Here is a 27,799-nt window from a genome sequence, read left to right on the forward strand (position 1 = left end):
GGTAACTGCTGCCTTATTTGGTCATGTCAGGTAACTACTGCCTTATTTGGTCACCGGTTGGCAACTCCTGTCTTATTTTGTCATGTCAGGCAACTGTTGCCTTATTTGGTCATGTCAGGTACCTGCTGCCTTATATTTTCCCACACACATCTGACAGATCAACAAAAGACCATATAAAGAACAGGGACAGTAGATAAAATAAATTGTACTTTGTCCTTGATTACATTTTAATCAGATTGCATGATAATAATACTCATGACACCATATATGTATTGTTCATAACTGTTATTTAATAAGCATACCATATGATAATATACTGAGAGATACACTTTCACAACTAAATCATACATCTATTGTCTAAACACAACTTACCTGTTTCCAGACCAAAAGATCAATACACCTACACAGAAGTGTACCAAGGTGATGTATGACAATGGCTAACGATATGTATACGTACACTGATAAGAATACATCACATTACTTATCAAAATCTGTAGGACTGACTACCACATCATGCTATTAGAATGACTATTTAGAATGGTTTTAATTTTACATCAGTCACGTTTACTCTGTCCCCTTGGTTTTAATCTGAAATGACACAGAATTGTCTTGATCTGAACTAACTTATAACTAACATCGACTCATCAATACAAAAATTAAAAATATTCAGCAAAATGTGCATATATTATGACTTGCAATGTGATACTAGTACTCTCTAAACATGAACTCAGAACTGAAGTAAGGCTCTTAAAATAGTCCCACTAGACTAGTAAAACTAATGCTTTCTTGAAGTACTCCTACTAACGCTATGATAAAACTAATCTGTGTTGTATACAATATAAATCATGAAACAATAGCCAAAAGTAGTCATTTTTTTCCTCAATATTTTTTAACTAATCACAGTGAGTGTCTTTAAAATGGTTTTATGTTCTACTACAACAGACAGCTTATGGTCACTACAGTGCTAGTTCTTGAAAACAAAATGAAAGTACAAACAGGAGTTACTCTGTATAAAGGTTGTCTAGTTTTAGTCAATCACACAGTCTTTGATAGATAAAAACTCTTTCGTTGTGAGGTTTTGGTTAATATGTAACGATATGTACAGTCTAACAGCTTAATAACAACAAGTAATGCTGGTTTGACATTGCTTTGATATATAATGTTTTGACAAAAGGGAGAACTTCATCTACATGGCCAACTTGTGGTTCACACTGAGCGTGCCCAGGTGCAAAGGACTGTGGGATACGTGTAATTATGGTAATATCTAATCTATGGTGATTTGGAAGAACAGCCTTCTGAGACATGACCTGTCTGGGTAACCAAGGCAACCAGATTATTTGTGGCTACAAATAATGGAGATATTCAGATGTGGTGACAGTGAGTGGGAGAGATTATTCAGACAGAACAGAAAGAAGCCACACCTGGAATCGACTAAAGTTGATGTGCGATGCAAAGTATTTCTCGTGTCATGAAGAACAGAAGTTTGATATGCAGCACAGTAACAACACTATCAGGATAATGTAATTATGAAATCAAGGAACATGCAATGTTAAAGGTCAAATGTACATGTCAAAGGTCAACTGTAATAGGTCATCTGTAACCACTTCCTACCGAAGTGAATAGCTTGGGTAAGCCAATGAATGTGTTATGTCAAAGGTGAAAGGGCACCTATAACAGGTCATGATGCAATTTCTTACTGAAGCAAATAGCTTTGATAAACCAATGAATGTGTCATGTCAAAGGTCAAATTTACATGCCAAATATCAATTATAACAGGTCCTTTGTTATCATTTCTTACTGAAGTGAATAGCTTTGATATGAAGATGACAAAGGTCAAAGGTCATTGAACAACATGCAACTTTAAAGTGAAATACAGATATGCAGGAGTCATACTCACTGAAGAGAAGTGGGCTAACACTTTAAAACACAGATTATCAATTTGTGCGTTATTAATCATTTTTTTTTGTGTGTGTGTGTTTGTATGAGTGCAGTAGGATGGAATTTTATATGTGAATAAGCAATTAAAACAATATATGTAATCAGTTCTACGCGAGTGAAGGAATACCATATTTTACGATCTTTTGCAGACCTACACTACAGTGATTGTAAAATCTGTTCTGTGCTGCTCAAGTTCAAAACTTATGTTTTTGTGGATATCCAATAAACTTTCCTAATTATATATGCACAGTTTTTTTTTACATAGTTGCAATGCACAAGTGATTTATTCAAAAATGTATAAGGGCCGACTAAACAGAAATATGAACACATGCATAGAGTGGAGCTATCTGGCTGAAATGTAACTGACTCTGACAGACTCAGCTTTGGGGGAATTTGTACATGGAATGTGACCAACTCTGAAAATGTCAGGTTTTGCGAGAGTCTATCCGTGAAAACCAGCAGTGCTATGAGTAAAGATATTCTTTATGTGTTAACAAAGTCTGGGCTGTGACAGTTAAAAGGAAGTTAAGTGTGAAAGCAGTTCTTGATAACTTGCACTGTCGGGTGAAACACCAACGGGGCGGGGTTGACACTCAAATTGCCAAGTCTTTCCTGTATGTTGTTTGTAAGTGTTGGGGGGGGGGGGGGGGATTAGTTATAAACTACCTACACACATTGTTTTCGCAGAAGTTTCCAAGTCTGAAGAATATGTTATTTCTCTGTGAAAAGCCAGTCAAAGTTCTGCTTTTGGCAGTTGAATGTTGTATGAAAGTACGTCAGATGAGCTGTGTTTTCCCAGTGAAATCTGTCATCGTCACTTCATTCATTGCACTGTATAGGGTTGTGGTTTCTGTCTCCGTTGTCACTCTGTATGACGTCACTCGTAAAACATGTCTTGTATCGTAAGTGTTGCGAAATTGAGTCATCTTGTTTTAATCGTCTCAAGCGGCAGTTACTGTGCTCTAGAACGTCTCCGTCCGTCCGTCTGTCAGGCCGACTGTCAGTCGGTAAAGTATCAAGAAATATTTCTTCTGTCAGCTGTTGAAGTCTGTTATGGTTGTTGTTGTAATGGTTGTTGGACAGGTCTCTATATATGGGTCTGGTCTGGTCTCAGGTTGTCACTGCTGTCTGTCGTGCATTAAAGTCTGTTAAAGAGAAAAGCGATACGCATTAACTATCGGTTGTCAAATGAATGCCTTACCAAACCCATACTCCCTTCATATGTTACCATCAGTGCGCCCTCTATTGATAGCCAAAATTTTGTTGCTGTGAATCAAAACGAGTCACCACATAGTAAGAGATAGGAGTACACCAAATCTTGGTGTATCACTAGTGTGTGCATCAGTGGTGGAAGCATCTAATTGGCTTAGAGGGCACATTGCTTACCCATCCCTCATCATCAACTCTCTCACAACTATCAGCTCTGCAACTATGGAAAGGTGAGGTTTGTTGTCAGTGGTATACAGCTCTGCAACGCCAACTATGGAAAGGTGAGGTTGTAGTCAGTGGCATACACACACAATTGCAAGAAATCCAGATAGGTTAGATACATAAGTTACATGGTTAGACTTATGGACATGTAAACCAAATTCATTTAGGGGCCATATCATTTAAAAACTGATGCACAACAAACGTAATTCCTTCGTTATGGGGAGGGGGGGGGGGGGGGGATAAGAGTTCATTTCGTTTTGCATGCGTCAAAATTGTGATAACGATTTTTAATTCTTACGAAAATGGAATCAAAAGAGGCAATGCTATTTTTCTTGTCTTGACGTGGCCTCTAAACTTGGACTGAAAGTCTCGTAGATAGTGTGGTTCATTGTGAACGTTTATTTCGGCACTCTCAACAAGTTGATCGATTGACTGATGTTGATTCAATCCTTTTATTAATGTGAAAACCAAAAGTTTGATCATCTAAAATAATTATTCAATAGTTTAATAATTCCAAACAGATTTGTACATGTTTTCAGGTGATAGTTGAAACATGTGAATGCTGCCGTCAACATGTTCATCACTGTCATGGTGCAGCCATCAAAATCAACATGTGTAAATTACGGAAACATGCGAATAAAAACGACTTGACAGAAACATCACGAAGACTAATAACAAGCATGAGATCTGGTAAATACAATTTCCCATTGAAATTATGTTTTGCATAGACAATGAATTGCAATTTGAGTTTGCTGTGTTTACCGATGTCATGTTACGTGAAGTAAACATACATGTAGGACAAGTCATTCATGTTCCCTATTTTGCATTAAGAAATATCGTTGTTTTATTTAAATGTAAACTTTACTATCTGATTTCAAAACTTTGCTGTGAGTTAGTAAACAAATACACTAACATATCAAAAACATCCCCGTTTTCTTTCATGTCTATTTAAAACATTTTGGGATTTGTAACATAACATAACCTTTCCCAAACTAAAACAAAGAAATTACATTTCTTGTGCATCAGTTTTAAAATGACATGGCCACTTAGGAAGTCACCTATATATATATTAATAGTGACCTTGTACTTCAACAGTAGCATGATGAACATGTCAAAAGACATTGCACGGAGCAGTTGCTTGAAGAATCTACCTACAATGTTTTGTACACTCTGCTGTTAAAGTTATGGTAAGCATTGTGATAAACAAAGAAATTCAATACCACTGACACCACAATCTGTCACCGCGCAACTCTGAAAGGAGAAACACCTGTAAACAGAATGAATACATACATACACGTGTGCATACAAGCACCAAACGATTACACTAGGGTAGCTATTCCACCTTGTTATGACATCAAAACCTGAAAACTTGATGTCCAGTGTCGAAGTTTTGATTAACTTTATTGACATGAGAGGGTGTATCTAGTATTGCATTCAACAATATTGAACCAAACCCCCACCTGATCCCCCAGGTAAAGTATATGCAGTCTAGCAACCAATGAAGTGACCCCCCCACCCCCCCACCCCCCCACCCACCCACCCACACAGGTAAAGTAGAGGTTGTCGAGAGTCCAATGATTTGAAAGCCTGTATAACTGGCTGGTCACAAAACTTAAAGGAATGCTATTATGAAATCACATGGTTTTTTTTTGTTGTGTACAATTCAAGAAACTCCAATTCCAAACTATGAAATCATAACTACAGCAGGTGACCATAAAGTGGGTGGGTGGGTGGGGAATGCTGATATCACACCTATTAGCAAACATCTGGAGTTATTGGTGACAAAGTAACTAGTGATCTACATCAGCATTCAATGAAACACAGACACAATGAAGACATCTGATCTACATTGGTTTGAAACACTTTGTATAGCAAGTAGAGAGAAAAGGAAACTGAACAGCGCCCCCTATATATGACAGGTGACCATTGTGACTCAAACCTCCATTACACAGGTCACACAGTATTATGTAAACTTTACTATCTGATTTCAAATCTTTGCTGTGAGTTAGTAAACAAAAACACTACCATATCAAAAACATCTTCGTTTTCTTCCATGTCTATTCAAAACATTTTGGGATTTGTAACATAACATAACTTTTCCCAGACACCCTCAAGATTGCAATATTTGATCTCTCCCAAAGAAAACATGTAACGTATTTCAATTTGAAAACCGTATCTGAGCAAAATTCTTACTTAAACCCAAAATTGATGACATGTGAAGCTAACCCATACTTACCTACTAGTACTGATATTACATTGGGTCTATGGACCGGTTCGTTGTCGTTTTCTTGCGTCTGGATCTCGGTCTTCGCCACTAGGGGGAGGCTCAGCTGACAGTACTTTGAGACGAATTCCAGCAACATCTTGACCGTGTAGAGTGTTTATAGCCATTTCAGCACTACCTTTGTCTGCAAATCATAAAAAATGATAATGTCTGTGGGTTACTGACAATGCACAGTATAATATTACTTATGTACAGGTCAGTGAATACATGCACTGGCACATGCGCATACTAATTGTATTGCACTGCAGCAGTGCAATACTGAAAACGTTATTACACACATGCATGCAAATGATAATAACAGCAAATGAGGGCATGATCGTTCCTTACGCACGAAATTATGTGATGGCACAATGAATTTTATGAAAATTTGATGTTTCAAATAAACATGACATAAAAACAGAACCCCATGCTGTGTAAGTGCTAGCATGGACACTCAGGGGTATTCACACTCTTGCTTACAGTGTTTTTTGGCTGCACTTTCATTCACCACATTTGTGCAAGTACGACCACACTACAAGCCCTCGAGTAAATATCTTGAGTATGCTACACTTGCACTGATGCATCATGGGGTTCTGTCATGTACAGTATATGAGTTTACTGACCATGTAGAGTTTGTGAGTTACTGACCATGTACACGATGTGAGTTACTGACTATGTAGAGTTTGTGAGTTACCGACACACATAGAGTTACTGTCCACATATCAACATGTATGTGTAGTTGATTTAAATTAGGGAGCTGTACCTACCTGAATACTTAGCATACCCATAGTTCCTACTTCCTAGCATATAAACATCTATCAAGTTACCAAATCGACTGAAAACATCCCGGAGAATATGAGACGGCGGGGGCTGAGGATTGCACACCACGAATAACCTTTCTGCACAGGAACTGATATGGAAATAAAAAGATGACATTTCAATATCAGAATTGAAGGTTTGGAAAATATTGTAAATAAAGTGTGGATATGATTGTTATCAGAGGTCAACCCATAACGATATTTGAACCTAAAAAGACTTAATTACTAGTAAGGCTATGTAATTCTCAGTACCTGAAATAGAATATTACCTCTTAGGTGCATTATAAAAATAATGAAAATTCAATTTCTTGGTTGAGACCATAACTACCACTCTGCACGCTTCACATGCACTACTATAGGCATGAGAATACGTTGACCTTGTTGTTCTATTTTGTTCCTCTATGTATTGCAGTTTTTTAGTTATACAGTAATATATTGATCGATTACTCCAAATATGGCTGCCATTCAGTAAAAAGTGTGATGAGCACTAAAAGTAAACTTTGTGCATACTTTTCTTCTCCTATATTACCTATAGACATGATTTAAAATAAATTGGCAGCAAAAGAATATCACGAAATGGCGGATTAACCCTGAACAGGTCAAAGGTTAATGTATTAAAAGACAGTTTGTACCCGATAATAGGGGTTAGACACTTGAATGGAGTCTCTATGTATTACAGTTTTTGAGTTATGCCATAAATATTGATGTTTAACAACAAATATGGCTGCCATTTGGTAAAATTTACATATGTTGTGAAACAAAGTGATGTGCATATGTCCCATATGACATGTCACCTTTGTGCTGGGTTTGAAAGAAATCAGATATTGCATGTCAGAGAAATGGCATGTTACAGATGAACACACAGACGCTCGAACAGAGCCCACTGTAATAGTCACCCTTCGGGGAATTCAAAATATCTGAATGTGCTAGATGTGGGAGGGGGAGGGGCCCTAGGACAATGACAACGAACTTGCCCTTGTGGTATTAAATCTATCTGGGTGTGTTGGATGTTGAACTTGATATTGTGGTACTCACCTGTCTGGATGTGCTAAAGGTTGTGCAGTTGGCAGTGAGGCTGAACATACTGGTGATGACATACCACCATAACCATGTCTGCCATAACCTTGACCACCACCACCACCACCACCACCACCATCAGCCATCCTGTAGAAATCATTTCACATTAATAGTTATGGTAACATTGAACAAAGCAAATGAGTACATGATCCATCATCAGACTTTTAACATTACCCTTTGCTTCACGTCCATACTTTTATGCACGTACGTATGGAGTATACGTCTTTAACAAAAACAATCTTGAGTGCAGTCCTAGCATCATGGTAACCATAGAAATGATGTGACATACTACGACAATTTTTGAAGCAAAGTGACAACTATTTCAGTAAGTTAAACTATGAATACTAACATACAGTATGTTCTGAGTCAAATAACCCAATTTTTAAACTGTGAATGCCTACCCCGGCACCGAGTCAAATAACCCAATATTTTAAAGTGTGAATATCTAACCTGGCACTGAGCCAAGTATTCCTATATTTTAATCTGTGAATGCCTACCCTGGCATTGAGCCAAATAACCCAATATTTTAAAGTGTGAATATCTAACCTGGCACTGAGCCAAGTATTCCAATATTTTTTAACTGTGAATGCCTACCCTGGCACTGAGCCAAATAACCCAATATTTTTGGGTGTGAATACCTATCTATGGCACTGAATCAAATAACCGAATATTTCAAAGTGTGAGTATCTATTGTGGCATGGACATAGTCAAATAACCCAATATTTTAAAGTATGGACACTTACCCTGGCACTGAGCCAAGTATTCCAATATTTTAAACTGTGAATGCCTACCCTGGCACTGAGCCAAATAACCCAAAATTTCAGGGTGTGAATACCTATCTACGGCACCAACTCATATAACGAAATATCTCAAAGTGCGAGTATCTATTGTGGCACGGACGGAGTCAAATAACCCAATATTTCAAACTATGGCTACTTACCCTGGTGCTGAGCCAAGTAATCCGGTATTTCCAGTGTTGCCTTCTTTATTTGCACCCATATCATCATCCGTGAACTTGACAAGCATTCTCACACCGGGTGGATACTCAAATCCATTTAATTTTTCTTTGGCATACATGGCAGAAGCTGTTGTAGTGTACCTTACATAGGCTAGGCCTTTCAAAAAAGATAAATCATGTGTTAATATAAATTGTGTTATTACAAATCAATTAGTATATGCACAATATTATTGATATGGACAGTAAAAAGTTAATCTGTATTACAGTTTTTGAGTTATGCAGTAAAATATTGATATTAAACTACAAATATGGCCACCATTTGGTAAAATTTGCATATAGCATGAAACAAAGTGAAGCGCATGTGTCCCATGTAATCTCACCTTTGTGCTAGGTTTGGAAGAGATCGGATATTACATGTCTGAGAAATTTTGTATTACGGACGCACACACAGATGGACGGTCAAATTGCAATATTGACTTCTTACCTTTGGTAGTACCTGTACTGTAATCCCAGTTCAGATTACAATATTCCATTCCTGGTATCAAATCAAACAGTCTTGCCAGCTGATCCTGACCCACTGATGGATCAAGAGTGATTTGTAATTTCTGACTAACGTTCATCAAGTCTGGTAATGCCATCCCTGCACCAAACTCTATATACAGAGAAAAACAGCCATTAAAACACTAGTATGTATGTATGTATGTATGTATGTATGTATGTATGTATGTATGTATGTATGTATGTATGTATGTATGTATGTATGTATGTATGTATGTGTGTGTGTGTATGTATGTATGTATGTATGTATGTATGTATGTATGTATGTATAGATAGATAGAGATAGAGAGATAGAGAGATAGAGAGATAGATAGATAGATAGATAGATAGATAGATAGATAGATAGATAGATAGACAGACAGATAGACAAACAGATAAAGAGATGGTTAGAGGAGACCATTAGTACGTTACCTGGTCTTGGTGCTGGTGCCTGTATCTGTGCCTGTGCTGCATACATAGAGGCTGCAGCATAAGAATGGTAAGGGTCATTGTGGGAATTCATCATCTCACGTTCTCTCTCCTTCTCCTTCTCTCTCGTGATCTTTGCAATCTTAGGTTCTGCCAGCACTGCTTTGAAAGCTGAATTACAAACATATGTCTTAGTGGTTAGGAAAATTACAACAACATATACAAGACACTTTTATACACCAGTGTTTTTGTTCGGTATATAAAATCTACACAAGTTCTCCACATCTTTTACCAAAGTTTCCATGTACCATATTTCCTTGTGTTGTTACTGGGGTTTCATAACTTTTAGCATAAAAAACACACTGCATGTACTTTGTGTCATGATATAGATGATAGACCAAAGAATTTATTGAAATCTGGATGAAGAATCTCTGAACTCACTCCTAGTTCTACGCAAGCCTGTTTCTAGTTCCTTATGTCATACGGCATTTGATATACTGCACTGGCATCCTTACCATAGTGTGAGCATACATTTGTAAGTGAAGGAAATGTACGACATGAAAAATCTCACAAACCTCAAAACAATAGAAATTTCCAAATGGTTTACCAGCCACTCTGCCACCGAAAACCCCCAACGTGTTACTACCAAACCAGAACAACTATAGAGTTTCAATAAGGAAGCACAGTGTTTTTCATACGTCACACAACATTTTTTGTTACAAATTTACACAAACGAAATAAAGGCACTGATAGCATGCATAAATGTGAAATGTTCTCACTGTGAACACAAGTAAACAATTCTGTGTTTCAATCTTTCTTGTTTCATTTGATGTTGCTTGATGTTCACTGAGAGATAAAATGCATCATTTTATACAAGGGTCAGGGCTCGAAATTCGGGTTTTTTCTTGGTAGCCCACGTGGGCTACCATCATTTAAATTTGGTAGCCCGAGAGCAGTGACTGGTAGCCCATATGCATGCATTCCTAAATTAATGGTGTTTGTGTATACATGTAACTATACGATGTATTGAATTCGATGATTGATTGAATAACTTGAGAGGTCACGTTAACACGTTATGTGTGTGTATTTCACGCCATATTTGACATTGGGGATGCAATTTTTTGCATGTATGTGTCTCTGGGGACGTGTCATAAAGAGGGGACATATGAGGCTTATTGTTAGCAAACAACGTTCGGTTATCCAGGGCGGTTATCATTGGAAATGAAAAATAAGACATCTAGTCGCAGTTCTTGTTGTAACTATTAGCTAAATCTCTTGGTGCAGTGTGACCTGTAAAATTTGAATATGATTCAACGTATGGAAAACGTATAAACAGTTTCATAAGCCCCATGGCCATTTCCTGATGTGGAGACTACGTCTTGGGTAGTTTAGAAACTATGTGCTATTATCATTATCTATCCACGTGATTGGTTACTTATTAACAGACGGGTTAGACAGGTTTTGTATCAATACCTGACGGCCATTACGGCAAAGCCCCTTCCATTCATGGGCGAAGAGATAATCAAACAGAGTCTAAGACTACATCAGTAGACGGTCCTTGCTGAAAACTTCACTCAGATAAATTCAAACCATCACGTCACCATTTCATTCTCACTAAAACTTCAACTTTCTTTTGAGCTTTGCTACTACTACTAGATCGAATGCATTACGTGAATTTTACCATTCACCACTGCATGCTCTATGGGGTTGCGTGAGCGTGGTTTACACACGGAATGTTTTAGGCATCGTTCAAGAATAAACGAATCTGTAGGACAGGTGTATACCAAGTTAACAGTTCTCATCAGCAGCATAAGATTCTATCAAACACCATTAAAACTGTGTCTCTGTCAAGTTGAAAGTTAAAGCTGTCATAATAATGGAATTTAGTTCCTGTAGTGCTGTACCGACTGTACTCTGACTCCGAGAAGAGCCCGAAGGGTTCGGGCCGGAGAGCATATTTCCAGAGAGTGATTACCATGGAAAATTGAAAGTACAGAAAGATAACATTAAATCGCTATACAGAATATTGTTGCATATAAATGTTTTGTTGTGACATTTTGGAAGTACAAGCTGTGTATACGATGTATGGAAGAATGACGTGCACAGCAGCCTGAGCAGGTGTACAGTGTACATGTATTTTCATCATGTACATTTGATATACCATGTAGTGTAGATGCAAATTTGGAAAAGACGCACTGATTTTGACGCTAATTTTGGCGAGAACACGTCCCACAGGACTGCGACCTCAGAGGCCTCCGGCCCGGGAAGGCGTCGGAATCAGGCTGTCACAGTTTCATTCAAAACTTAGTAGCCCAACGGGGCTACCACTCACATAATTTGGTAGCCCAGAGACAAACATTGGTAGTCTGTGGACGCGGGACTACCGCGAATTTCGAGCCCTGAGGGTAGTTTATGTAATTTATTTGTAACAAAAAATCCTGTGTGAAACATTAGAAACATTGTGTCACCTAATTGAAACTCTATAGTCACTCTGGTTTGGTTGTAACATAGGACTGGCATACTCATCCCATTTGCGAACACATACAGGTGTGGTGTTAGTGTTTAGTTTTGGCACTGAGTTAACCTGATGCTGGGCAAATCTGAAAATAATTCTTGATCTGCACTGAAGGTAAAATTTACTGACGATCAGGGTACATGTTTTTCTCTTCTCCTACAAAGCTACATAAGTTATTGATAAAGGCTACAGTAAACAACAGCTTTGAACAAAACTTAGACATAACAACCTATCTCTTTGGTATGTCAAATATTCATAAGCTGTGGCATGTATTATACAGACATCACTTCTTTTATTGATTCAACATGTTTCCCATTACTAGGCTCATATGTCTGTAATGTCACTTTTTCTGAAGAGTTGGTCAATCTGTTGAAAAAGACAACTGCTGAAAAATTTCAAGTACAATTTTCAAGTTTGTGTTTGTGTTTTGGAACAAAAGTTCGATAATATAGTCTACCAACAGAGACGAATTTTCATTTGAAGACATTTCCTTTAAATATATGAACAAAAATACAAACTGTAAATGTAAAACTGTTGAAAGTCTTTGAGAAAGAACTTTGAGTAACACTTCAAAATAACAAATCATCTCTCTTGGTATGTCAACTATCCATAAGCTGTTGTACAGACCTCACATATTTTATTGATTTGACTCAAAATGCAGCATGTTTCCTTAATAATGTATTAACAAAATTACACGCACAACTGTTGAATGTCTTTGAGAAAGTAGAACTGAAATCAATATTATTGATTTGCTCTGATAATAGATGTACTGTCCGAGACAGACTAATCCTATCAATTATACCGCAATGTTCTGACTACATTTGGCAGTATGAAGGCACAACCTGAATCTGTTCAAGCAAGACTCTTTTTATGGGCTAGCTTTTGAACTTCCATGTGTCATCGATATTCTAATAAACATGTATCGTGATTTTTAACTAATGAAAATTTCTACTACAGAGTCGCACAAAAATTTGGAAGGGAAGCCCAAATTTTTGTCAACATATCTCGTCAACATTGTCTGGCGTGAATTGCAATATAGGCGATGGTGATGTTTGAAAAGTTACTTGTGTTTAACTTTTCCATATTTTATTTATCAGGTTGTTAGTTTTGGATTCAATTGGACTTGTTAGTAAAAAATATTGCCACATGTCTAGACTAATAACATATAAAACATATGGAATTGACACGTCAACAAGGAAATTGAACGTTTTGTTAATTTCACAACATGTCTAGGCAGTGAAATTCTGTTTCACGTTCTGGGAATTGTGCTTTTTACTGACATAATCTTTTACCAGAACACCAAAGTAAAACGTTTTCTGTATGTACCACAATCATTTATAGCATCCATATCAAGTGTAAAAGTATACTCTTTCATTTGCTAATTGACCATATTAGAAAGGCCACATGCTGGGCTTGTAAGTAAACCAATTGAAACAGTATACTTTACACTTGATATGAATGCTATAAATGAGTGTAGCACATACATACAGAAAAAGTGCTTTCCTTCAGTGTTATTCATTGTATTGTTATCTTACCTCTATCAACTCTCTCCAATGCCAGCATAGCATGTGATGCTTTGTGGAATTTGACATAGGCAAAACCTTTGGGTTCTCCGTTGCTTCTATCTCTCACAATATTAATGTAATCTACGTCACCATATTCTGTCAATCAACAAGAAGAAACAAAACAATAACATATATGTTCCAGATGTAAGTCTTTCCCTTTTCAAATATGAAAAATGCCACAGTAATGCAAATGCACATCAGAAATAAACTGTCAGTCTGTCTCAAATATATAAACATTTGCTGTTACATGTACTTACTCAAGAAAGCATCAACCTACATTCATTTTTCAGTTTAAACCAAATGAATTCACAGTCACCATATAAATTTTTGACATAGATATTAAAATCATAATGATATCAAAATGTTGACACTTTACAGTCCAATATGGCCGCTGCGTTACTAAACTTTATGGCAAAATAGAAGATTGATGATTTCCTTGAAAATAAGAGGGTCTAAAAGCTCCATTTTAAGTCACTTTGATTTTGTTATGGACAGTGGTGCTCAGCTCTGGTTTAGCTTTTCTCCAGAGAAGTTCGTAAACAAAGTGTCAGATCATTATTTTTGCATTCAAAATTCAATTTGGGGTCAGAGGTGTTGTTTGAGCTTGCAGTCCTTTTCCTACACAAATCACATCACTTTTGTCCTGTGGGTGACATGCAAGTATCCTAACTGTTTCCCCTAGCTGAAGACGATACAAGTTCAAGACAGAATAGTCCTTTCATTTTCGTTTACAAGGACAGGTTGGCTACCAAGCAGTGTGCCCTCTAATGTTGGCCAAATTTTGTTGTTGTGAGTCAAAATGAAAAAACTGGCATTTCTTGTGAGTCACCACATAGTAAGAGATAAGGGAACACCAAATTTTGGTGCATCACTAGAAATTGTGTGCACCAGTGGCGCGTCAAATTGGCTTAGAGGAGGGCACACTGCTACCACAATAGTTTCCACAATCCAATACGATACAAGACATCTTTATTATCCCAACATGGCCAATTCTTTGTGCGACAGAGAATAAAAAAATACAAATCACCAAACAAACCCTTTTCACTTTACGTACAGCTATGACTTTGTTGCATGGGATGGACCTTCTTACCTTCAAACTTTTCTTTGATTCCATCTTCATTCATTGTCTTGGGAATGATTATAAACAATCTCATTAGTTCTTCACCCTGGTCGATATCTCTTGAACTGCCAGAAGACCTGGAGTTGGCCATCATAACCTGGAAATTAACAACATAACCTTGTAACATGTAATGTAGAGAGATACCCTGCAAAATAACAACATTCATGTTACCTTGGAGACTGGACTGTAGGTCATAACCTGCAAAATAACAACATGACCTTGTAGAGTGGGTTGTTGTCAGTGTGCCCTCTAATGATAGCCAAATTTTGTTGTTGAGTCAAAACGAGAAAAACCGACATTTCTAGTGAGTCACCACATAGTAACAGATAGGGGAACACCACATTTTGGTGCGTTACGAAGAAATTGTGTGCACCGGTGGCACATCAAATTGGCTTAGAGAGCACACTGGTTGTCATACGATGTATAGATGTATTTTCTTTTTAATTCAAACAAATGATCAGCTGATCAGCAAGGTACATGTGTAACTCAGATCATCTTCAATTTCACCTTTCAAACCATCAACTCATCAAATTGGTCATAATTTTAGAGGGTTGCCATGGTAACATACCATGTAGGTGTCTTTTTAATGAATGGAAACACCTACTGTTTTTATAACCCATTACAAAGTTACTGACATTACTGCATACATGAAATGTTGTCACATCTGATCATAAAATTTCCACACAGCTTGTGTATAAACTATTTTCTTTATGAACATAACACAATGTATTTTTTGTGTATAATACATGTAAGTTACATGTTCACAACATTTTTAAAAAAAATTTCTGATGAACGAGACCCAACAGAAGTGTCTGAAAAATGTATTTATTCATATCTGGGTGAAGAATAATCCGTGTTTTTGCTAAGGGCTGAGAACCCAGGTAACAGGAGAGGGGATTGTGGTAAACCTGGCATAGTTTCCTGTATAATATTGGTGGGGAACCCTGGTAAAATGACAGGGGAACTAAGGCAGACTTTACCTACTTACCACCCTTAATAAAATAATGATAATCATGATGAACACTACTTCAGGAAATACATTTACAAAATTAGGCTGTTCGCAGATGACATGATCACATACAGAGAAGTCAACACTTCGACTGACACAAAAACACTATACTTTGCAATTGATAAAAGACCTTGCATGTGATACTTAACATGTCAAAGTGCTTCATTATGCAAAGAAAAAGTTCACTCCATACCAATATCACATGAACAATACCATTCTTCAGTAAATATACCACCATCCACACCTACATGTAGGAATAGAACTGATGAACAACCTTTCATGGGCTCCACATAGTCACCACACCTTAACTTGAAAGCATTCAGTGTACTTGGCCTACATGCACTTCTTTAAACGGAATCTTTGGTTCTCAAGACACAAAGGTAATAGCATACAAAACATCAATCTGATTAAAATCTGATGTGATGAAAGAGGCTAGATGTCTTTATTTACCTCTATTTCCATCGCTTTGTGTTGTTTGTTTTGTTCAGGGTGATCGCTGCCTTACCATATCTGTGTAATAGAAAATCTAGTTTGACTCTCAAGGATCTTGAAAGATTTCTTCAACTAATTGGCATGCTTTTTTCAAAATTGTTCGGAGAGATGTTGGTGCCACTGACGGGTCGTGTCGTCAACTAAGGTGCCACATAATCCTCCATGTTGACCTCCATGTTGTGTAACGATACGTTTTTTTGCAATTCTCCAGTGTGCGCAGCCAACGTAACACTCATCCTGATTGGCTACTCAAAAGTGTGAGAATCAGGCGAGATTTTCTATTATGCAGGGTCAGATGTGGGAAGGCGGCAATCAACCGGTGCATTAATACAAATGACACAAAATGATGGAAATAAAGACATCTAGCCACTTTCACTACATCAAATTTTAATCAGATTAGTTCAACCCAGATTCAAATACTTTAGCACTATCGGAGACATGTACCAGAAAACCCATTAGGTACAATTCGAAAAAGTACAAAGAAAAGAAGCTAGATTTGCTACAAATGATTATAGACGTACCACCAGTATTACAGACACACTAAACAATCTTGATTGGGAGTACTTCCAAGACAGACCATGACGGGTAACTTTTAAAGCAAGACTCACTGTAATCGTCAAAGAAACACACAGAATCACTTCAATTATGGAGGTGATACTTCAACCATAGGTGATACTTCGATGCTCCTACAAACGTAAAACACCTCTGCCAAGACAAACACACTACTCCTCAAACACAGATGCTAAACTACAACATCATCCACTACCACATAGACTGTTACCGCTGCTCACTCTATCCATGAACCATACCTCGATGGAACTCACTACCATGGAGTACAAGCCCAGCTAGTTGCAATAATTGTAGCATTTGGTGTGATTTTTAGGGCTTTTTTTATCTGTTTTTGTGCCTTTTTTCCGTTCCGACGTTTAACCTGAATCGAACGCTACAATCCCTGTATAGTAAACACAAATAGATGGGATCACATTGAAAACGTAATTGAGATGTCAGCGTACTGCCCATTTCAAAATGCTGCATATGTTGCTACATTTGCTGATTTTGACGGAATTGGGGTACCCCTGAACACTTCTTGGGTCTTGAAGGCTCCGTAATTAATGTTGGCATTAGGAAATGTCTGATTTTTTGCCAAGTAAGGTGTAATTTAGCAGAAAAATCGGCCCAACTTTGTGATTCAGATCTACTAAATCGATTCTGTCTATTTGCATTTGCGTTACAGGAATTGTAGCATTTGATTCGGGTTAAACGTCGGAACGAAAAAAAAGGCACAAAAACAGACGAAAAAGCCCTCAAAATCACATCAAACGCTACAATTATCGCAGCTAAAGTGCAGCAAAAGATGTGACTAATTTTAAATGTAAATCACTAAAGTTTGAAACTGACTGGGCAAATTTTTAGTTGTGATATATGATGGACTGTACATGATAGCCATGTTTGGCGTTTAGTACAGTTGAAGATAAAAGGCATGTTCATATTGCTTTTTCCGTGTCTTTTTTTCTCCGGCGTAAATAGGTGAGAACGATTAGTAAACAGAGGGATCAGCTGTATGTGTTCACACATAGAATGTGACACCATTATCCGCCGGCGTAAATGATAAGTTCAACGATAAGTGCATAGTGCGATCACTGTAAACAACATGAGTTGTAGAGACTGCCTTGTGTTTTTTATTGCTGTATACGTTCATGCGTTCGAGAAATAAGCAGAGATGTCTTCTCATGCATGTTAACAATTTCACTCGTCGTCGCGTCGTGATGCCCAGTTTAACTTCCGACAAGCCACGCAACACGCTCGACGTTGACATGTCGACCAACGTGAATTCATGTGTTTTCTATTCGTACAAATTCAGAATTTAGTCACATCAGTTGTTACCTCTTTCGCTGTTGTGGACCATGGTACCGGGTGTATTACTATTAGCGAGGGACATGTTGTATGCTCTATGACGATTGATAACCTTGATTCGAATGGCGTATGGCGACTTCTGCAGCCAACAGGAAGTGATTTCGTTTACAGTCATCGCACTAATTTCCCGGACAGCAACTTAACGACGTTGCCAGCATGGGTATAAGAACAACAAAATGTTTGAGATGTGTATCGAAATATCGAGTCCTAGGTCACCGTATCACCGTATAAAAAAATAGATGTATGCATGCGTTTTCTTGAAACGCTATTCACAAAGTAACCTGCCTAAGAAATTGCCGGTAATTTTTTACCAACTCATTTTGACGGTCACGCTTACAAGTAATTTATACGTCGCATTGTAGACTAAATATTCTGATTGACAATGTCAGGATTGATGTACTCTGGCTCCGAATGTATCAAAGCATACAGATAGACAACGTTGTTGACATTAATTTTGATTGACACTTCCATTAGATAGCAATGGATGACCGCTCACATGAACAGTGTACACCATTTGATAGGACCATTGTTCTTGTACATACCTGTCGGCAAGCCTTCGATTTCGACATAATTTTGCCATTTTCTGGTTTTTAAATTTCATTCTCTACTCCCGTTTGTCCCTGACATTCAACGTCTCTTCTCAAATAATGATAGTTTGACATGTCGACATAGTACAGCAGATAGCCTACACAGCAGAGAACCACCGCCGGTTTCAGTATGAGTAAACCCCGGGAGTAAACGGCAAATAACTAATTTCTTTTCTCCGGTTAGTAAGACAGGTAGGAGTGATGGAAATGGTGAACACCCGCTAATAAAAAAATAATATCGCAACGAGACCGCAGGCAAATTCTGCCTTACGAAATACTTCCCACGCAAGGCCTTTCGTTGTTATGACGGCAAATTTGCAATTCCGTATGTGATCTATGCACTGTGTGCATGTCTGTTACTGTACATGTAACAATATCAGTATTTATCAAATCTTGTATCTACTTTAATTTATTTGAACTGAACAATCTTCAGAGGAATAAGTGTGACGCAGACATTCACTGGTAAAAAAGTAAAAAATGATTCACGCAATACTCAACTTCCAGACACTTACGGCACTGGTGAAATGACCCAATACATGTTATCAATTTCACTTCGCACATCAGTCGTCTGCTATGAAATATTTCAGTAAACCAAACGAAAAAAAAATCCTACCGAACAATAATTGTACGTAATTACGTGATGTTGAGAACTAGCTGCATTTATTTGCAGATAATTACGTGACACCATCTGACTTGCACATGTAAAACGGGACGGGTTCCCCAGTCACCCCATTACTTTTCCAAGTACATTCACATTCAGTCTCAGTAAAAAACTTCAGGATGGAAATATCGTAAAATTAAAACCCGAGGACAAGTACCTAAAACGTAGACATCAATAGCAACTTTTACACAAACCATATATTCACAGATACATGTACCTCCAATGCTCACAGCGTTTGAACTTATATGGCTGTGATGCTCGCATGTCGGCCAAAATGTACCGTTAAAACTTATAATCGAGAGTTAATACAAAGGAAATCCACAAAATCTGAAGAGAATATTTACGCAAATTACAGTGCTATCTCGGCAACAACTTCTTTGATAGCAGTTTCCGTAAATACAGTGGTGAAGACATCGTGTGTTAAACATAAGGTATCTTTTCAGATAACGAATAAACGTATATCACACGTGTTAAATTTTGGGCAATAAGGTGGTTGAAATAGCAAATTAACGAGCCTTGTTCTCCTAATAATATTTCGCGTAAGTTTGGCTCTGCAATTCGACGGTTAGGAAAACCTAAAAGTAGCAACATTTTGAAACGGCGTTTTCAGTGTGACCTCGGCCATTTGCGTTACCGTTGGAGAAATTGTAGCAATTGCTTCCAGTCAAACATCGGAACGGAAAAAGGTACAAAAACAGAGGAAAGAACCCCAAAATCACAGTACACGCGACAGTTATTGCAGTTAGTATAAGACATAGTTTGAGTGAACCATGTAAACGTTACATGGAAGGCTGATTCATTGAAGGGATGATGTGGTGTGGTACATCAATAATAATAACAATATTTATGATTCGTTGCCGACTTCAATGTTTTTTTTTATAACTTGGTGGTTCTGAATAAAGATTAGCAAGCTCACCAAAGTGTGATAGTAAAGATGAGTATATAAATACAAACATGTTTATGCCAACTTATAACCAGTACATGAAATGGTTTCTTCCGGACAAAGTTTTATGACTTCACCCATGGTGCTACACACCACTGTTCTAATAAACAAGAAAGGCCTAAGTACGCGGCAACATTAGTTTACAATATAAACATGTGGCTCGGTAATTGTCGATCGTACGAACTCTCAATATTGCGCACTAATTAGCTCTGAATTAGCTGGCAACATCGGTAATTTGCTGTCCGGGGAAATTAGTGGATGACTGTAATACACCAATTGAGGGCGCTTACACCGGCATAAAGCGTTCACACCTACAACTTAGTACAAGCTAATCCTTACCTCCGGAGGATCTGCGGAGCTGAATCAACCAAAACCTCCGCAGTAAAATAATCCACAGATTCTCCGGAGTCGACCATTCACACCCGCAAATTACCTCCAGAGTTAATTTAAGACACTGATTCTCCGGAGAATAGGTCCTAGTGTGAACGGAGTATTAGACACACTACATGTCTACATCTTAGTTTATTCATACTAGATCACATGATACTTCCATGGTTGATTTATTATCAGGTAAATTTATCAACAGGGAGAAGTGCGATATGATTCTGAATGCAAAAAATGCCATCATAATATAAATTTATTATGTACACGTATATTATCAGGGCAGGGTAAACCTGTTAAACGTTAGCTCGTCTCTGAAGCAGACTGAAGACACCCCCCCCCCCACCCACCCACCCTTTTTTTAATTGTTTTATTTTGTTTCAAAATATTCGCCAACCGCTAATAAAAACGGCCGCAAATATCTATATATCTATAGTGATGGTTCACATATTGTAGTATGGCTGCATGATGAAACATGGGGGTTAAGTACACTTCTCGCTGTGAGCATCACCATATTACCACCATCATGAATCAGTAATATTATAAGCACGTATTCAGAAGTCGGGTCATGTCGACGGCGTAGCATCTATTTAATTTCTACGTTGCATATTGACATACACAACGGTCAATCCATTTTACAACGTATCAATCTACTAACCAATACACATAAAATGAAAAGAATAGAAGGGAAAAATTGCAGTGAAACCATACCTTGATTGGTTTTGTCTCGCTTCCCAATGCTTTCCCGTTCATTTGTTCCATGGCGAGCGTCGCCTGTGAGGCTTTTGCAAATTTAATGTATGCCACGCCACGGCTTTCTTTCGAGTTTCTATCTCTAACGACCCACACATCTTCGATGACGCCGTATCGGTCAAAATATCGACGTAGATCTTCTTCTGTGTGATGTCTAGCACAGACTATAAAAAGTCGGCTGTACGGAGGTCGATCACAGTTAATTGTACCTCGGCGAGAAGCCCCACGCTCATCATCGTACTGCTGTTGGTCAGCCATGTTTTATGATTGAATATGAACTCCCTATGTTTGTGTTTCTTAATCACCTCGAACAAAGAAAAGCACAAAACGTTCGTCGTTGTTCGCGTTCGCCTACGTATATAGCCTCGATCGCCTAAAAACATGTACATACATACTTTTTCTCAAATAAAATCTCGCGAGAGTGAGTTTAAAAAGTTTTAAAAATGCAGATGTTTCGTTTGCTAATCTAATTCTTTGATCTCATTATACTAATGAAAGAAAGGCGCTCTTCACGTTTCTTCTATAAATTTTCACGATAAAAGTCACATGTTTCGCATATTTTGACCTGAGATGATAAACTTAGTTTCGGAAAATTCCTTGTGTATATAAACATTCTCCCAAGCAGTCTGCTAAAAAGGACTGTACTCACACAATTTCTTCATCATGTTTGTTAAACGAAGTTGTGCAATAAAGATTGATTGATTGATTGATTGATTGATTGATTGATTGACTGAATGAATGACCGACCGACTGACTGACTGACTGACTGATTGATTGATTGGTCGATCGATCGATCGCTTGATCCACAAACACTCGTCACGGTAGCCTAAAGACTCGTCAATGGCGGCGAATCTTGTGACCGTGACATATTCAAGTATATACATGGTATAGATTATTGAATATATTAATGTACAAAACATGTAACATATGAAAGAGATGAAATCAAACTTGTTTCTAAAAGTAATCAGAACAAGATATTAAATACTAACATTTCACGTTCTCATGGAAACCTGTATTGTTCTGTCCCATAATTGGAGTGACTGACAGACTACAAGACCGTGACAGACTAATTCTTTTAACCGTCTCTATTTGCAAAGTCAAAGTTCAGAGACTAATATTCAGATTTGTGAGGTTTTTTTAGACACATTCTTGCTGATTCTGAGGTAATTTGGGGGCATGATGTCCCATTAGCCCAGTTAGATCTATTTGTCATGTCCTTCAAGTTCAAGTTCACCATGGTACCTCTAGTGTTGATTTTTAATATTCATACATTCTTGGTGAACTTGAAATGAAGGGATAAGATACAAAATATATATACAACCATATCAAGGTTTCGCAGGGTGAATGAACTAGTCTGAGGGCGCTGTTGTGTTGTATTGATATGACGGAACTGGGATTGGGCTCCAAACTTCAAGATTTTTTGCACACACAATAAAAGACAAACAAGACTACCTGAACAAGTTTTACTGTTTGCCGTTTTAATTCGGAAAGATAATTGTTAACTAATGCATGTAAAACTTCCCAAAGAGGCCTGACTAGTTCAGCAAACTTTGGAGAAAAACCTTATACTAGTAACTGGAATGGTTCACACGTAACGTTTTCTCTCCTGCCTCTTCTAACGCTTTACCAATAGAAGTGCCCTACAATTGACCCAGCCATCGGGACCTTTGATCCGGAACGACACACGGTACCACACTGCTCACTGTGTTCGATGTTGAGTACCTACATCGTAAACTCATATTGTCGCAAAACTTAATATCTACCAAAAAAATGGACATTGTGGTCACAAAAAAGTAAATGTATTTTGCATATGAATTTTACTACCAGCAGTGGTATATCGAATCGTACACAGTGCCCTATGTAAGTATATCATTCTGCTCATTACTTGTTAGTGATGGTGGTGTCTGGTGATGGTGGATGACTATGGTCACAAAAAAGTAAATGTATTTTGCATATGAATTTTACTACTTGGAATCAAATACCAGCAGTGGTATATCGAATCGTACACAGTGCCCTATGTAAGTATATCATTCTGCTCATTACTTGTTAGTGATGGTGGTGTCTGGTGATGGTGGATGACTGGGATCGGTGAAAATGAACATACAAGTTTTCATACCATGTTTTTAAAATCACACTGACTTAGAACTGTGAGTTCATACTTTTTGAGAAATAGTATAAATGTTTACCTGTAAAATTCGTTGAGTTCGCGTGCACGTTTGTCTATAAATAGACTACAAACTATATACTGTGGTACGGAAACCGTTTGAATAAAATGGCGTCATCGCCTGTAGCATTGGATATCATAAATCCAAGTGACAAGGAATATCTAATTTATTTCCTCACAATTCTTATAGTCTACCACTAAGTAGTATGTCCCATAGACCTCCAAGCTCTAGACAGTCTATATTTCGTTTAGGCTAAATACAAGCTCTAGTTCAAAAACGTTATCTTCAGTAAATATTCACAGAATACAGCATAGGGTCAAGGTCCAATCGTTGTTTCTCGTAAATTACTGGATATCATTGGTCACGAAGGCGAACTATATACATATAACCATTGTGACATCGTGCTAAAATGACACAAAGATAGGTCAAAGTGATCTTCTGGGATACAATCTTTATCTGTCGTGATATATTTTACATCAAATATTTGTTAAAAAGACTGTTTTTAAACGAAACGAGACGAGAATGTAAAATCACTAAAATTGTTAGTAAATTAATACACATTGGTTACAGCTGTTACGAGCCATATTGGAATGTTACACCAAATAAAAACAGGATGGTCTACATAAAAAATCAACTCAATAAGCTAGCCACCCCCAATAATCAAAAGAAAAAGAAAAAGGAAAAGTAAATGAAAAAGAAACCAAAACAAACCCCAAACAAATATGTCTGTCTGTTTGTTTGTCTGTCTGTCTGTCTGTCTGTCTGTCTGTCTGTCTGTCTGTCTGTCTGTCTGTCTGTCTGTCTGTCTGTCTGTCTGTCTGTATGTGTATGCATGCATGCGTGCGTGCGTGTGTGTGCGTATGCATGCATGCATGCATGCATGCATGTATGCATGTATGTATGTATGTATGTATGTATGTATGTATGTATGTATGTATGTATGTATGTATGTATGTATGTATGTATGTATGTATGTATGTATGTATGTATGGATGGATGGATGGATGGATGGATGGATGGATGGACCGCAATTAAGTAATTGTGATATTTTTCAGGTTCGAGCTGTGATTTAGATGTTAGCATACAATGTACACGCCCGACAACGTGGAGCGCCAAAAAAAACACCCACCGTCAGTTCCTATCTGTTTGAATTGAACGCATAATATAAGATATAACAGCATTCTGAATTGCACCAAATTCCTCTGTCATGGCAGGTAAGAAAACATTACAGTGTAAAATAAAACAATTTGATTATATGCTTATGTAGGACTCCAAATTATAAATGTATAGCTACCTACATATTGTACTATGTAAGGCCAGAAATGGGAAAGCTGTGAAAAGGGATACGCAACTCCAAACAATTGCTCTGTGAGGCTGGATGAAATGGTGCACGTGATTGCAGGTACGAAGGAAGAAGCCTGACCATAGTCAGGTGCAGCCAAAGGATAGATTTGTGGTTTTCATTTATTATAAATTGTTTCAGATCAAAAATGGTGTTTAGTATAATAGAATCACCCCCTCAGGAAAGAGTGTGGCGGATGTTTGGCTGTTCTTATGTGCCCTCCCCACTGGTGCTGAAGGATATCTGTCCTCCTCCCTCCCACTGGGTTTCAACTTTCCCACCAGCTCACTGCCCACCAACATCATGACTGAATTGCCCACTTCCCACCAGGAAACCGTTTGAATGTGCTACCCACTATACCAACTATTCATTATGACATAATCAAGGTGCGCCCCTCCCGCAATTCCATGTTTACCCTTCCCACTGTATCAAAATCAGGACTTCCCATCTATGCAGACATTCTTGGGAACAACACTCGTCTCTCTATGTACGAAATAAAAGAGTTCATGTTTATTGTGAATGTGATGGTAAGTTATGATATATCAGTGGTGGTACTCACGGCGCGTGTGGTAGTGTTGTGGTGGGGAATACTGATTGTATTGGTGGTGATTGTGTTGTTAAAGGTGGCGGTAGTTAGACTAATTTTGGTTGTGGTCATGGTTTTGATTGTTGTTGTTATTATTATTATTATTGTGGTGGTGGCGGTGGTGGTGGTGGTTGATTTTGGTTGTGGTCACTGTGTTGATTTTTGTGATGATGGTGGTGGTTGTGGTGGTGGTGTTTGTGTTGATCTTACAGTATCTGTATGTACTGTACCATAAGGGAAGTTAAAACACTATCCAGTTGATATTGAATGATAATAGGAATGTACCAAATATATATTGTGTCTGGTTATTGTCTTACGTTAAGGTTGTCCTGCAGCTGTGATCGTTGGGACAGAATGGTGGCCAGGCAGTAGAGATCTAACAGTCTCCCTGATACAGAAAGAGAGCGCCCTCTTGTTGCAGAAAGTCGGAATCAGGCCATACTGTACCGTCTTGGCTGCAACAGATGATGAAAAGAAGGATGCGGAAAAGCACGGCGTTGAATTGATATTACCAGAGTTGAAAAAAGGGTTGATTAATAAAAATCCAACAACAGATTGGTTACTGATGCACGTATCTTACTTTCCTGATTTAAAAAAATTGGAAAACCTTTCGTTCATTCTTGGCCAAGATTCTCAAAGGGATGGGACGATGGATGTTGCGAGAAGTATACAGATGGAGGTATTTCCTACTGCCAAACTTGTAGCACTGCTGTACGACATCCCCGAAAGCTTGTGGCTAACGCCTGAAGAAACAATGACACGAGAAAAGGAAATAGTAGCTCAGGCAAGGGAAGCTGATCTTATCCTGTCAATTGGTCCAAAAGTATGGGATCATTTCCAGAACAAATTTGGAGCAATTCGTGAGGGAAAGGAACACATGCGTTACCTACCATCCGTAGATCAGATATTTCTGAAAACAGACATCAACAGACCAAACTTGGAACAGGAGGAAATCAAACTCTTATCTTTTCATTTTCTACCAGAACAAATCAATGACAGCAATCCATCATTTCGAGAATATGACAATATTGCCCGAGCGATTGGTAAAGTGTCAGATTACTACGAATTTGACGAACGTAAACCAACGTGGACAGTCAGAGGTGTTGCTGCAAAACACTGCAAGTATTTCAACAATCACCTTCATGACATGGCAAACAAGGCCCCGTTTCTAGAGGTCCATTCATATCCATTCACGTGTATAGATGATATTTGCAACGATTTGATGCAAACCAGTCTTGTGATATGTGGGCCAGGAAGTGATCCCTTCAATATCTTTGGCCTTCTTGCTTGTGCTGTCGGTGTACCAACCCTAATCAACGCCCACAGTGGTCTGGGTTGGTTTCTAAGTAAGTCTTTTCCTGGTCTGGTAGAGAAGTTCCTCGTATTTGATGTCTCCGTTGGCCATGGATATAGCGATGTAGACAGAGAGAGTGAAATATGGAAGAAAAGAATCATGACAATTCTCAAAAATTATGCCGTGCATTTCAAAGCAGCTCAGGAACTAAAGCAAGCCATCAGGGGCTGTACAGCGGATGGAGACATCTCCGAATCGCAAGTCGAATATCTAAAATGGCTTCGAGTCCACGTTGTCAAAGAGAGAGATAAAGTTCAAGAATTTAAAGGTAAGAAAGCAGTCATTGTTTACTACTATGCAAATAGCTCTTTGCCTATTGGAAAACATCTCATAAATTATATAGAATCTTATATTTAACCTGCGATATGCTATAATGTCACAGAACGCACAGAGGGGATTTTAGCAATGCCGCCGACCATGATGAAGCATTCACATTTACATCGACAACTCATGTCACAGTGTACATACATTAGGATGACCCTATTTTTAAAAATGTTTCTCATTACTTTTTCAATGGCAACTTAACTATGGAGTGGTCGGTCGGTCGGTCGGTCGATATGTTTTGTTTTTTTAAATTAAAAAAAAATCACCTTCATGTTTCTTATTTGCCTCTCCTTTTCACCCCTCCTTCTTTTAATTGGATTCCTGGTAACAAGCCTTTTCCAAGCTTCTCTACACCGTTGGCATGTTCTCAGCCCTCTCCTACTCAGAAAAACTTTCGTCATGAAAGAATGCTCTGTTCGCGAACAAGTGTCGTCATCACCGCCGCCATGAATGTAGATGACATCAGCAGTTCAGACACATGCTTAGCGAGAGAGGGTCCTATACCGCAAAATATTAAGGGCGGACGAAAATAAAAATATTTTCTTATTTTAGTATTGAAGCTATAAATTTGGGTCGGACAGGTAATGAGAAACAGAAAAAAACCCATAGGGTCATCCTTATACACGATTCCATGACA

At 38.0% G+C, this 27,799-nt stretch overlaps 1 protein-coding gene across 1 annotated transcript; it reads right to left on the minus strand.

The window, feature by feature from the left end:
* Positions 1-309: 309 nt before the first annotated feature.
* Positions 310-21,649, minus strand: LOC144434214 (RNA-binding protein 45-like). Its single transcript, XM_078122667.1, has 10 exons — positions 21,350-21,649; positions 14,622-14,748; positions 13,502-13,627; positions 9,455-9,622; positions 8,970-9,137; positions 8,468-8,642; positions 7,486-7,614; positions 6,400-6,542; positions 5,606-5,777; positions 310-3,083 (listed from the first exon to the last, which is right to left on the minus strand). Exons 1-9 carry the CDS (start codon positions 21,647-21,649, stop codon positions 5,632-5,634), a joined length of 1,482 nt encoding a protein of 493 aa, XP_077978793.1. The 3' UTR covers positions 310-3,083; positions 5,606-5,631.
* Between the last annotated feature and the right edge of the window lie 6,150 nt (positions 21,650-27,799).

The sequence above is a fragment of the Glandiceps talaboti genome, chromosome 4 (assembly GCF_964340395.1).
Source record: "Glandiceps talaboti chromosome 4, keGlaTala1.1, whole genome shotgun sequence".
NCBI classification, from domain to species: domain Eukaryota; kingdom Metazoa; phylum Hemichordata; class Enteropneusta; family Spengelidae; genus Glandiceps; species Glandiceps talaboti.